The sequence below is a fragment of the Mastigoproctus giganteus genome, chromosome 7 (genome assembly GCF_048544385.1).
Source record: "Mastigoproctus giganteus isolate SK-2022 chromosome 7, ASM4854438v1, whole genome shotgun sequence".
In the NCBI taxonomy this organism is placed as follows: domain Eukaryota; kingdom Metazoa; phylum Arthropoda; class Arachnida; order Uropygi; family Thelyphonidae; genus Mastigoproctus; species Mastigoproctus giganteus.
The window spans coordinates 213,049,087-213,063,608 of record NC_143581.1 but is presented as its reverse complement, the minus strand read 5'-3'; the positions used below and the strand labels follow the sequence as shown (position 1 = coordinate 213,063,608).

General features: G+C 34.2%; 1 protein-coding gene across 1 annotated transcript in view; it reads left to right on the top strand.

The window, feature by feature from the left end:
• The window catches only part of Dlish (Dachs ligand with SH3s), a 55,375-nt gene that overhangs the window by 9,328 nt on the left and 31,525 nt on the right, over positions 1-14,522 (top strand). The window contains exon 2 of the mRNA XM_090377423.1: positions 6,293-7,006. Within this exon, the coding sequence (XP_090233549.1) occupies positions 6,293-7,006 (714 nt within the window). The remainder of the gene's footprint in view (positions 1-6,292; positions 7,007-14,522) is intronic.

Sequence of the window (14,522 nt, the reverse complement as noted above, 5' to 3'; positions counted from 1 at the left end):
GCATGTTTAAAGATGTATGTGATTTGATCACAAAAAAGCAGCGGTCCTGGAGTTTGAACCATTGCTTTCACAAAAATCAGAAACTCTTTCTGTAATCGTGAGATATGATCATCATATAACAGTAAGGCAACTGGCACAGATGTTGAGAATATCAGTAGGAAACATGCATGGTATTTTCCCTGACCATTTGCATGTGACACTTGTTTGTGCACACTGGGTTCCAAGACTACTTACACTGGAGAAACAGCAAGTTTGCATGGAGGTTGTAAGTTGCACTGGATGGTTACTGAAGATGTTGAGGTTCTGCACAAGGTGATAACAGGGATGAGACATGGCTTCGTAATTTCAACCCAGAGAGTAAGCAACAAAGATCTGTTTGGAAGTCTGCTTAATCACCAACACTGAAAAAAACAAAAGTTGTGGCTTCTGCAGGAAAGGTTATGGTCGTCTCTTTTTTTTTGACATTTAAAGAGTGGTTTACCAGCAAGTTGTGTGAAGTCATATGACTGTTATGGGACCTTACTACAGAGAACTGTACCACAAACTTTGCAGGATCACATTCATCACAAACAGCTGCAGCTACATGCAGGTGGGTAGATGCTGCATCACGACAGTGCAAGACTTCACATTGCTCACACTGTCATTGAATACTTAGCCAGCATTAATGTCAAATGTGTTCCTCATCCTCTCTACTGTCCTGTCCTTGCATCCTGCAATTTTTTTTTTTATTTCTAAAGTTAGGAGGAGCTGCAAGAAAAATGTTTTTAGTTGTGAGAAGAAGCTTTCAAGACATCAGAGGCAATTCTCAAATGGAACGAGTACAGAGAAGGGCAACAAGATTAGTGAATGGAACAAAGGGTTGCTCTTATAAAGAAAGACCTAAGTTTTGCAAATTAGTGTCTGGAGACTAGGCACCAGCGAGGTGATCTGATAGAGGTGTATAAAGCATTGAATGGTTTGAGCATGCTCAATGCTGATGGGATTCTTCCTCTCGCTCAGAATAATCACCTGAGAGGGCATAAATTCAAATTGAGGAAACACAGGTGTAGGATAGATGTGCAGAAGTTTGCCTTTAGCCAGTGGGTAGTTGGTTGGTGGAACAGACTTCCATCCTTTGTTATGGAAGTTGATAGCCTAAATAAATTTAAAGCTGAGCTGGACAGGTATTTAGAATGAATGGAGGGGTGAAATGGGAGTGTGTTTTTTAAAATCCTTGCTACTACTATGCTAAGGGCAAGAACCTATTACATATGGTCTGTTCTGACTTGCAAAACTTACTTGTGAATTTAATGTGTATTTAGACGTCTCTTTTAAGATTGGTTTGTGTAAAAATGAGTTTGTATTAGGTGTTGAAATTTTTATTATAACACAACACTTTTTTATTTCATATAAAACAGTATATACCCCAATTATGCTATATGAAAATACAAACATTGCAATAAATCAAACTCAGTCAGCAGGAGCCTCATTATTAAGCCTCTTGTGAGGCATTTTTAGCAGTAAATCAACACCAAAAAATATTAAAACTTAAAATATCTTTCTATACATTAAAATAATTTTCTTCCTAATGATATTTATTCTGCCAATGGGAGAAGAGAGGTGAGGGTTACATGGTAATACGTAACAAATACAAAAATATGTAGGCGCCTCCGTAGCCAGGTGGGAAGGAGCAGCAGTGCGTAGCACACGCTTCTTGATTAGACCGGGGTTCGAGCCCGTCACCACCAAATACGGAGGATGCGGAAAGGTCAGGGAATAACCACCGCATATCACGGAGCAATATGGTCTTAGTTGCTAATGCTCCTAAAAATCAAATAACAAACAACAACAAACAAAAATATGTAACAGAAACTTATTTTACTGTGGTAAAACAAACTTCTGTTTAAGCGTGGCCACATGCTATGTTTATCTAACATGACCACTCGGTACCATTCTTGATTTCCATATGTAATGTATTTATTTAAATAAACTAAATAGAACAAGGCATAATATTTTAAGAGTTTAAGATTCTATATCTATATAATATCAGTGTAGATACACCATAGACAACTCTTAAAGAAAAACTACGATCGTAGTGCAAAAGGCACCCACCATTGAAAAGCCAACTAGCTTTGAAATGGTGCCATCTGGGTGGTAGTGCCCACCGAGAATGTGACTGTAGTCTTCTCTGTTAGTGAAGCATTACTTATTTGAGGTAGTGCAATACATGGTAACTCATCGTGAAGGATTAGCACGATATGAGATGCAAATGAAACGATGCCTTTCACGCTATGATTGTAGTTTTCTTTAAGAGTTATCTGTGGTGTATCTACACCGATATTATATAGATATAGTAACATTTATATATTCATAGCTGAGGAAGAGACACACATAGAGTCAAAAGCTTCTGTAAGTATTTTATTTTATCAAAAGAAGTGAGCAGTGTGTGAAGCCCCCTAGTATATATTAGAATTATTTTGGCGTTAATTTTAGTTTTTTTTTTTGCAGTAGAGTTTTAACTTTCAATCTGCATCATTGATTACATTAGAATTGGAAAAATCTGGCCATAAAAAAAACAGATATCTTGGTATTGGGCAGACAAAATCCACCATGTTCCTGCTGCTCTTAATGAATTTGTGGAACAGTGATTTGTATGCTACAGGTGCAAAAAGAGCTCTGTAATACTTTTGGTTTCAATTTTGTGTTTTTATCATTCTGTTTTGGAAATGAGGTAGTCTTGTTTAACTGTTTGCAGTAATAATTTGCAGTTTTCTTGCTGTTAGCAGACTGTAGATGAATTCTTGTGCTTTTTTTTTTTTTTTTTTACTATAATAACTTCAGCTAATTGACCGCATATGGACATGATGCATTTTATTTTTTTAATGAAAACCCTAAACACGAGAGATATCAGAACCTTAGTACCGTGCATGGGTTGGAGGTTGAGAAGACGAAAGAAGATATTTGTTGACATTAGACTTGATTTGCACTGACTTTGTCTGTTTAGTTTTTTCATATATAATCTAGGTTTATTGATTTAAGTCATGTTGCAGTGTAAATTTTGAAAATGATTTTAATAAAATCGTTGGCGCCTCCGTAGCCAGGTGGGCAGGAGCAGCAGTACGTAGCACACGCTTCTTGATTAGACCAGGGTTCGAGCCCATGCCCACCAAATACGGAGGATGCGGAAAGGTCAGGGAATGACCACTGCATATCCCCAGAACAATATGGCCTTAGTTGCTAATGCTCCTAAAAACAAAACAAAAATAAAATCGTTAAAAGAATAATGAAAATTCTTCCCATAGGAAATAAGGAAACCCTAAAGGTGTGATTCAGAAATATTTTTACTAATTTTCTTAATGAGTTATTATTTAAATTAATATTAGTAATTATTATGTAAAATAAGTTTGGGATCTGCCGCAGAGGATTTTCTTTGCCTCTCTTTTAAGTGTATTGGTAAAGTATAAGAAGACAAAGAATATTAAAAGAAAGAGAGAGAGAAGTAGAAGGGAATCACCAAGAAAAATAAGAATGAAATGTGAGGCTACCCCCCCCCCCCCCCCGGCACTCACATCTGGTGAGTATGGGCTTGGCACACCCAGGGACCTGAGCTGGATATCATCATCCTTCTCTTTCTAGTGATTCCCTTCTACTTTTCTCTCTCTCGGGTTAATTCAGAAAAAAAAATTTTTTGGCTTGTGCAGCATAAGCCTCAGGCTTCTTTGCACCCTATGGCTAAATAATAATAATAATAAGAAGAAGAAGAAGAAGAAGAAAAACATTTGATTTAGTTTTAACCTGTTGGTGGTGGTGGTGGGGTACCTCACAGGTGCCCCTCAAAAATAATGTTCATGTGTTAATTAATGATTAAAAATCAGAAAATTTTTCTACCTTCCTAAATATAGTCAAGTTTACCAAAAGTAAGATTTTCTTATGGTTTTTCGTGCAGAAATTGCAAACAAGAACCTACAGGTGCCCTGCCACTGTTTTAGTATTAGTAGTGAAGATGATACAATATCAGCTGGGGTGAAGTCAACACTCATATCATGTGTCCATCTCTTCTAATGGTTTGTCTCGTTCTTCCTTGCAGTTATTCAAACTACCTGTTTCTACAACAACACCAGATGGGTTTTTTTCTGACAATTGACCATCTGCTGGTTGAAGACAAATTTCTGTACTTCTACCCTGTATCCGTCTATCCTCTTTTTGAATTTAGATCCCTCTCTTGTGTACTCTGAGAAAGAGGACGGATTCCATCAGCATTGAGCTTACTCAATCCATTCAAGGTTTGAACACATCAGTCAGATCTCCTCGCAGGTATTTGTGACATCTGGTTTTGGTGCATTATAGCCTTAGTTGCTAATACACCAATAAAATCCAATCCAATCCAAACCTGCCCACTGAATGCATTACCCAAGATTTTATGTGTTTCTTAACTAAGGGCATAATCTCTTCCTCTCTTGTCCAGTCTTTATGCATTATACTCCCCATATTCAAATTGTGAATCACTTATGTGTCAATTGCATGCCTCTAATAACTCCACAGTGTCTGCATTTGTTGACTTGACTGGTACTTAAAATTCATCAAATTTATTTACTATGGCTCTAGAATTAGCATACATGCAACTGTTTTTACTCTTAGTAACCCTATATAACCAATGTATTTGCTTGTTCCATGAAGGACCCTAGCACCAACACCTTGCTTTCCAGGTTGCTGCATGTTCTGATAGAAGAGTGCAAGGATTGTTTTTATCTCAGCCTGCGGCTACTGTTAATCTATTAGCTGTAAAACTGCTGACTTGGAGGCTAGCAGTTTTCAAACCCACCTAACACTGCCTCAATGGCATCGGAAAATATTCTTGCACCCCCTTTAAGTGTATTCCATCCCTGTAGAAAGTCTAACCTGTTATCGAACACAGACCACAATGAGAGAATTTCTGTCCCGTGAGACTTGCACAGTCTCTCCAGGACCAAATTGATTGCCACAGCTCTCATGTACTCCCTCCTATCATGCCTTGGCAGAATTGCAGACACTTTCAATGTCAGGCCTAACTTGCAAATTTTAATCAACACTCTGCTATGTACTTGTTAATTAAATTCTCATATATCCTACTCTTAATACCATTAGTATCTGCAACTATTTGGCTTTTGCTTGAAGAGTGGCAAGGTACTGGACAGCTGCTGATGCCATTTGCTTAAAGTTTTAGTTTGCTTGTTTTCTCTCTCCTGCTAATTCAGTAAATATCTACTGTCTTATTCTAGTTGTTTTTGAAAGATTTATTGTTGTTTTCACAGGATAAAGATGATAACACAAATCCTAAAAAATAGCAAGTACTCTTTTGGATAACAACATACTTAATTTCAAATTTCATGCACTGCAAAAGGCACTAAATTTTAAAATTTGAAATAAACCTGAAAATGGAATTAAAAAATAGTATCAAATATATATAATATATATACATTTAAATTTTTTAATAATATTTTATATACAGAGTAAGTAAAATATATGCACATGTTTGACATTTTGGGCACCGAATGGTCTTTTAATTTGGAAAATGGAAGCCTTAGAGTCGGATATATTTATTTTATACAAAAACTTTTTCTGCACTTTTCAGTAGAATTAATATTGTTTTTTTTTTTTTTTTTTTTTTAAATAAAAGGTATAAAAGTGTTTTTAAAAAATTAATATTTTTTTAAAACTTAGTTACATACACCAATTATTCTAATCCATTAAGAAAAGATGAAATATTAGCATTGTTCAAGCAAAATTCAAAAATAACCAAAATGTTTTCCAAAAGTTAAAAAGAAAATAGGCACCAGTCAGGTATACCACTACTGATTTTGCTAGAAATATGGATACCACCACCGCCAGATTAATGTTCTCACAAGAGAGTTAGAAAAATTCTTTAACTATGAAGATGGAATATCTAAATTTGGAAATTGGAAGGACAAACTATTTTAACAATGTAGACAAGAATACTATTATGCCACATACTAATATCGCAAACAGTGTACTTTTCTACAGTAGTCTTGAAAACATTACTGTATTTTTTGTCTCTGTAATTGTTTTTGTTTACAGTCAGATAACATTTTGTTTTAAGCCATTTGGCATAAATATAACTCTGAAGTTCGTTTGTTTTAAACTTTTTATTTATCAGGATACGAGATATATTTAAGCATGTTTTTGTTTTTTATAAGTGTGAAGTGTTTTCTTATTGGTTATTCCATTGATGTTGAATTGTTTTTGCAAATTATTAGTTATATGAAAACATTAATTTTAATTATGTAAATACTGTGGTATTCTGTTTATATTTCAGATGGAGAAAAATTATCAAGTCGCACACCAAGCATTGGACGAATTACAGGTAGTGCCAGCATTGAGACACTAGTCCGGGTCGGCATTGAAAAAGAAAATGGATTATCTCCTGATTCCAAAATGGTGGTGCTTCATGATTTTACTCCATGTGTTGACGATGAACTGGAGGTGAAGAGGGGCCAAATTGTAAATCTTCTTTACCAGGAAAATGATTGGGTGTATGTAATAGCAGAAAGTAGTCAAGAAGGCTTCATTCCTCATTCATATTGTGCTCCATATGGTAGCCAATTAGCTGAACTAGCTTTGAATGTGAAGCACAAAAAACTTCCGAGAAATGAAAGGGAACAAGAAGTTGATCAAAATTCATCTAGAGGAACACAGTCTGCTGATAGTGGACAACATTCAGATGCAGAGAGTTATGGTGGTCCACCGGAAACAAAATGTGCCAACAATGGTTTATCTGGTAATCAGAATCCTAGCTCATCATCACAGAGTTCATTACCTGATGTACATCCATTTTTCAAAGATCCAGCAGGAAGGTATATTGTGCTGTATACATTTATAGCTCGTGATGAAAATGACGTAAGTGTAGAGAGAGGAGAGTTTGTGACTGTCTTGAATCGTGAAGATCCAGACTGGTTTTGGATTGTGCGTTCAGATGGACAGGAAGGATTTGTACCAAGTGCTTTTGTATATCCTGCTGATGTGATTCAAGGTAAAATATCTTGCCATTTTAGTAAGCAGAATATATTTTCCTTAGTTTAATGAAGTTGTAAACTTTTTAACTTTTATGCAAAGAAGAGGCCACATTCTTAACATGTATATTTTGAAAAATCTGGAGAAGTATTTCATTAAGTATAGGGTATTATTTTTAATTGCTTTGTTTAATTTTTTATTTTTTTATAATTTTTCTGTTTTTCATTTTTTTTAAATTTTTGTATTAAAAGTATCTCAAAGCAGCTGTTCCTTTATCAAGAATACTGTTCTATTGATATCATGCAAAATTTTAAATGTGGAATGAAAAATAATAATTTTTGTATTTAAGTAATATTTAGAACATTTACAATTTATAGACAATATGCAAAATTCTCTCTTTTCATTTGGTTAGCAGATGGACTTATTGACCTTCCTATGTATGTAAATCATCCCCATATTTCAGATGGCGAAGATTTAATGTGAGAGCTATGTATAGTGCCTTATTGTCTTGAATCATAGAGAAGCCATTTTAAAAAGGCTCAACTAAATTTTAAACACAAATATGACTAATGAGGCTTATACAACTTTAATAAGTGCTCAAATGAAATGGAAAATATTAACAGTAATATTTTTTTTTTTAAGTTTATATAACACATACAACAAACATTACTATTGTTTTGGCATTCATATTCCTTGGATAATTACAAATGTTCTAGAACCTGTAATCATGTAATTTTTCTTATTAAAAAAAGTTGAATTTGGCAGTGATCATCTTTGTCAGTAATGTTTGATGCTTTTAGCTTAATTTTAAAAGTAAAATACTGTTGCCTGGAATAATGGCATTTTGAATTAATTCCTTAAATCAATATACACACACTCTATAATGTAGTGATTTTACACTCCTTGGTTCCAACCCCCAACAAACATAATCACATATGAATATTTCATGTAAATTTTTTTTCCTTTGTTTTATGATAAAAATTATTCTAAGAATACACCATCTTTATTTAAAGAACAATATTTTTTGACCAAGTGGTAATGCTGAGCATCTGTTTTCATTCCAACTTTAAAAGCTTATATAAATATTTTTCACTGAAATTGTTTGATTAAATATTAATAGTTGTAATAATTTGAAAATTGCATGCATTTTATTTTTATTTCTGTCTTGGGGACATTTTAATCGCTGCAGTGACAGAGATTAACTCTCACCTTTAAGGCTAATGCTGGTATCTGTGTTATAGGTGATGCCATTATCTATTTGATGACCTAAATTGCTAATCATTTTATTATAAATAGTATTACCAAAAAAGGTAAATTTATTATTAACATAAAACCCAAGGTTTTATTAACATAAAACTGCATCTCCAAGACAGATTTCAGATTATTTCATTACTCACATTGAAACATAACCCTTGCAACCTAACCCCCTACTTACTAATAATTGCAAAATGCCTTGAATGATATTTGTATTTTTATTAAAAAAAAACCTCAAATTAAATTTAACAAAAGCTTCTAAAAGTAACAATTTTTGGCCTTTATTGATAATATAAGCAGATGGCTAACTTAAGCTTATGGAAAACACTTGCATTCTGTACAACTACAGTAAAATTATCGGAGGGCAGCTGATCTCTCATAAAATACAAAATGTTTGATATCTTTAACCATTGCCTCCCTAGACTATAAACTGATTAGAACAGAAAAATTGCAAATGGGTTTAGAAAATAGTTATATTTACAGTCACACAAGAGTGGATGTGCTCTTCCCAACCACCCTTGACACTTGTAGCTTGTATGGTTCCCCTAAGTAGAACCTTAATACAGTAAGCTCTTGTTATAGTGCTTTTGAAGGGGCTAGCCCAAAAGAGCACTATAAATCAGAAAGCATTATAAGCAGATTCCCCTTTTTGAAGCTGGTTTTCATATTTTGTCAATATTTTGGTAGATAACATTTGGTTTTTGAGGTTTTTTTTTTTTTTTTTTTTTAAATAAAGAAAATTTTTGAAAAGATTTAACTGAAGATATGTTAAACCAAATATATCTTGAGTATTATAAACATAATGCTTGTACATAAGTTCTTGGGAGAAAGACATACATTGGGAAAATAACTAATTCTAATAACAGATTAAACAACACTGTCCTCTGTAAATTTTTGCCTATAATAAATTTACGTAGAGTGCAGTGTTGTGTAATCTCTTATTAGAATTAACTTAATAATAATAATGCTGTCAGTAGTTAAATTTGTTGTGCCATATTGACTACACACACACACACACACACACACACACACACACTAAATGGCTTAGACACTGAGTTGTAAAGAGCAGCCTTTTTATACCTTCAAAGCTTTGAGTTAAGTTAATCTTAGATAAAAATCACGTATGTCAAAACCAATCTTCATGAAATAAACAAAGTGTACCATAAACAATTCCTAGAATTTAGTGTCTATTGTTCCGGCGCCTCCATAGCCAGGTGGGCAGGAGCAGCAGTGCGTAGCACACACTTCTTGATTAGACCGGGGTTCAAGCCTGTGCCCACCAAATACGGAGGATGTGGAAAGGTCAGGGAATGACCACCACCTATCCCCGGAGCAATATGGCCTTAGTTGCTAATGCTCCTAAAAACCAAATAACAAACTAACAAACATATTGTTCCTTTCCCAAAATTGAAAATCAAGAGGAAGGATTATAACCAGCTTTATTTCTTTTTCAGAACTTCAATGGGAAAGAGCTTTAAGTGGAAGTGCTATAGACATAAAAAAAAATGTATGGCACTTCATATGATTGACTACACGGGCCAGAAGATGAAGGATCATTAAAAATGGGAGAGTGCTTATAAGCAGGAGTGTATAATGGGAATTTACTATACTGGCAATCAGTTGTAAACTGTCCTTAACAGATGTCTAGAGTTACAGTTAGATATCCAGCATCTCTGTAGAGTAGGGCCAGTTTCTTAAAGTATCTCTCCTTCAAGTGCTATATGTACTCCCTCATGGTTAACACAGTTTGGTAGAATCGCTGTCCTCCCCACACCAGGTGAGAAAGAGCTGAGTTCGAGTTTCATCGCTGACATAAGAAATTTTTATGCACTTTTTTCATAACGTGGCTTAGTTAGTTGGTCTTAGGTGAGGTAGCATGGTGTTTTCTCCCAGAAACTTGTATTTTTTGTCCGGCAAACAGAAAATCGAACACAGAACGCATGCTGACAACAGCAGTATATACAGAGCAATGTGGCCTTAGTGGCTAATGCTTCTAAAGCCCTGCAACAACAACAACAGCAGCAATATGCACAACATGGATCTAGTCACAATAATCAGTTAAAGCATTTAAAGCAAAATAAAGTAGAATCTTGATTTAAGGTTTGTCTTGAGGTAAAGATTAAATGATGGATTTACAAGATTGAGACAGAAAATGACAATCTACTGTTAATTACAAATATTTTCTTTAATCTAACAAAAACCTTGAACTGTGCAGTTCTACAAATAACAGAAAAACTTTATTGTAAAGTTTTTTACAAAAGAAAATATTGTAAAGAAAAACTGCTCTTTTCCCACATAATCCTATCTTCTTCTCTACTCGTAAAAAAAACAGAAGCAAACAACAAACTGGTACATTTCATAAGTATGTATAAGGCAACAGCAAGAGTGTAAGCACTATGCCTAACTGCTCTGAAGTAATTGCAATCTTTCATTGTTCTCTTCTAATGGGATCCGGAAAGAGCAAAATTAATATTATGAGTATATGTCTTGTAAAGTCATCAGTTTCATGTTAAAACAATCAGAGAAATTATTGTAAAGTACAAATTCAAAAATAAAATGTCTGCATAAATAATAGCAATATTTTTTGAAGTGCCAATTACACCTTAAAACATGATTAAGAATATACTATAAGTGTGTGTACTAGTGCAGTGGCAAACTATCCCTTTGGTGTTTCCAAATTAAGGATTACCCAGTTACCATGGAAAAGACTGTTAGCCAATTTACTGTTGAAGCAAGATTTATGTTTCTGGTCTGATAAAATATAACAACACGGATTAAGAAACAGTGTTACAATATAGTTATAATCTAGTTTTAAGTAGTCAGAGTGTACAATAGCACATGTCAGTTATCTACATCATACCATACAGCATTTTTTATAGGTGGCCTTTACCTATAAAAAATGCATAACATTACAAATAAATCAACTAGCATTTGTTCAAACAAACAACAGCATTAGATCCATTTCAACTAGCATTTGTTCAAACAAACAACAGCATTAGATCCATTTCAACTAGCATTTGTTCAAACAAACAACAGCATTAGATCCATTTCAAACATTGTGAGTTAACCATATTCCAGTCATTTCTGTTCTAAAAGAATCAGCTTTATGGCTAAAGTCAACTTTGTTGAGCACTTATCTTCTTTTGAAATGTCTTCTTGAATTTGTAAAGATTATAAAGCATTTAGGGCTGAAGCCTCAAGCTATGGAAAAGTCTAGACTATGTATAAGTATAGTGCGAGTATTCGCACTATACTTATACATTGTAGAGATTATTAAAAAAGTTCACATACAACCTTTTGCCCGAACACTTTGGGTAGACTTGAGTACACCTTGTCTGTTTACAAACAGAAAAATTCCAACTTTGCATGGATGTAATCCTACTTTCATTTAAAAAAATAATAATAAATAAATAAGGTAAACTTTATTTAAAACCAAAAAAATTCTTGTGAAACCTTTACATTATTTGGCATGCAGCCAAACACATCTATGTTTTCTTCAAGCTATTTTCAGTTCCCTGTGAAGAAGTTTTTGAATGTTAATGAGTGAATGCAGAACCTTAAAAAATGCCCTTAATTGGCTCATATTCACTTAATAACTTATGCATTTTAAGATTAATTAGAATAAACTTGCATATTAATTGTTGCTTTGATGCTAATGGCAGAAACTTTCTGTACCTTTCTAAATATAGTCAAACTCTTATTTGCGAAGTTTTGGAAGTGAACAGTTATTCTTTACTTGGAATTATACATGCAAAGAACCTATCAGGGTCCATGAAACTGTTTATTGTTTTTGCCTTTTATTTCAACTGCTAGCTTTAGTTTCAATGTCAAAGAATCAAAATTGTTAACTTACTGTTAACATGAAATTTTATATCAAAAGTACATAAAAATAGGCTTTCTTCCTTTAAACATTAATATCTCCTTTTTTCTGCTCTGTATTGCTGTTAGCATTAGTAGACACATGTGATGCAAGAAAAGAAACTAAGAAAGCATCAGCTAAAAAAAAAAAAAAAAAAAAAAAAAATTTCGCCCATCCATTCGTTCCAATATTTTGTCCAGTTCTTCCTTGAATCTATTTAAACTATCAACTTACACAGCAACAAATGGAAGTTTGTTCCAGCAATCAACTACCCTCTGGCTAAAGGCAAATTTCTGCACATCTGTTCTACAACTGTCTCTCCTTAATTTGAGTTTATGCCCCCTCAGGTTGGAAATCTGAACAAGAGGAGGAATCCCATCAGCATTGAGCCTGATCAAACCATTCAAGGCCTTATACACCTCAATCAGATCACCTCAGGTGTCTCCAGACACTGCAATCTGCAGGACTTAAGCCTTTCTTGATAAGAACACCCCCTTTGTTCCCTTACCAATGTTGTTGCCCTTCTCTGTATAAAAAATAAATTTACTATTTATTTCTACACAAGCAATAGATCTGCTGGAGGAAATAAAACCGAAAAAATCAAATTTATTTATCCCATCCATTCGCTTAAAAATGAAAAAAGCTAATTAAGTCAATATAGGGTACAATTGGTCATTGAGGTTGTCGCAGACATTCTCTCAGATATGCCAGACAAGCTGTACTTGCTACCTGAAAGTCTAAAACGCTGATGGAACTGATATTCGGGTGAATTCTAGCAACTCTACATCCTTCCTAAAATGAGGCCTCCAGACATGTAAGCCGTAACTCAAGGTGTGGCCTGACCATTGCATCATACAAAGGGATAATCACCTTAACCCTGCTAGCAAAATTCCTGTATATCATTGACAAGATCCCATGAGCTACTCTTGCACTGCTCAGAAAACTTGATGTCTGACTGCACAATTACTCCCAGGTCTTTGATTCTCCACTACCCTGAGTGTAGTACCACATAGTTGATACGTTTCGCTGAGGTTACTGCTAACCATATGCAGTACTTTGCATTTGTCAATGTTAAACTTCAGTTGCCACTTCTTCTCAGCCCATCTGCCCAACTTTTCTAGATCCTGTTGCAGTAGCATAGGTTGGCAAGGTTGTCATTAACAACCTTGCCAACCTTTGTATCATCTGCAAACTTCGTCATTAAGCCTGATATATCTTCGTCAATATCATTGATAAATACAGAAAACAACAGTGGACCCAATACAGAACCCTGGGGGACTCCGCCAATAACATTAGTCTGCAAAGAGCAGTGTCCATTAATTACCACTCGGTCTTCTCTCGCTCAACCATCCTTTTATATCCATTGTAACACCTTGCCCTTAATGCGATACTGCTCCAAGTTTCACAGTAGTCCACCATGTGCAACAGTATCAAAAGCTTTCCTGAAATCCAAGTATATGATATAAAAATTTTTTGCATTCACTTCCTTTGTGACCACATCATAGTATCCAATCAAACTGGTCAGACGAGTTCCCCTTAAAAAACCCATGCTGTGTCTGAATCATAACTGTAATGTTGTCTAGATGAACCTGCATTGCTTCTTTAACCAGTGACTCCATTACTTTCTCCTGAACAGAAGTTAAACTAATAGGTCTGTAATTATTTGTGTCACCCTTTGATCCCCTTTTGTGAATTGGGGATACATTTCCACATCTCCAGTCAGTGGGGACTAGGGCTTGCATAAAACCGAGAAATTTCAAAACCGAGTTTAACCGAAGTTTACTCTTAAAACCGGTTTTAAAACCGATTTTCTCAGACTTAGGAAAAATAATTAAAAGCTCATAACACAGGTATTTATTTTATCTTGGGTAGATTGTACAAATCGTAATCAAATCTCTTAAACAAAATCTATCACCTCTTATAGTAAAAAAAAATAAAAAAATTAAAATGCTCCAAAAAAAAGTAACCAGCTTGAGATTATACAAAATTACAAATTGTATTCAAATCCTTTGAATAAAAACTATCTTCTTGTATAGTAAACAAAAAAATAATAAGTCCTATAATAATAATAATAAATAAATAAAAATAATATGAAAAAAAAACAGCTTGGGGAAATTACTTTACCATTTATTGCTCAGCTTTTTTCTGAAAATGATCCTTTAAAAAACACAGTATATTAAGCATTTTTCCTGATAGACTTGACCTTATTTTTGTGTTAAAGAGACCAGTGATCGAAAACACTCTCTCAGATTGGACACTTGTTGGTTTAATGGTCAGCAGTGCTCTATAAACTTTCTCCAGCTTTTCACTTCTACTGTAATTACCTCCAAAATTTTAAATTCTTTGCTGATTTCCAATTCACTCGGTTAATCTCTTTATTACACTATCATACTCTCGCATGGGTGTATCTCCAACATCGGAA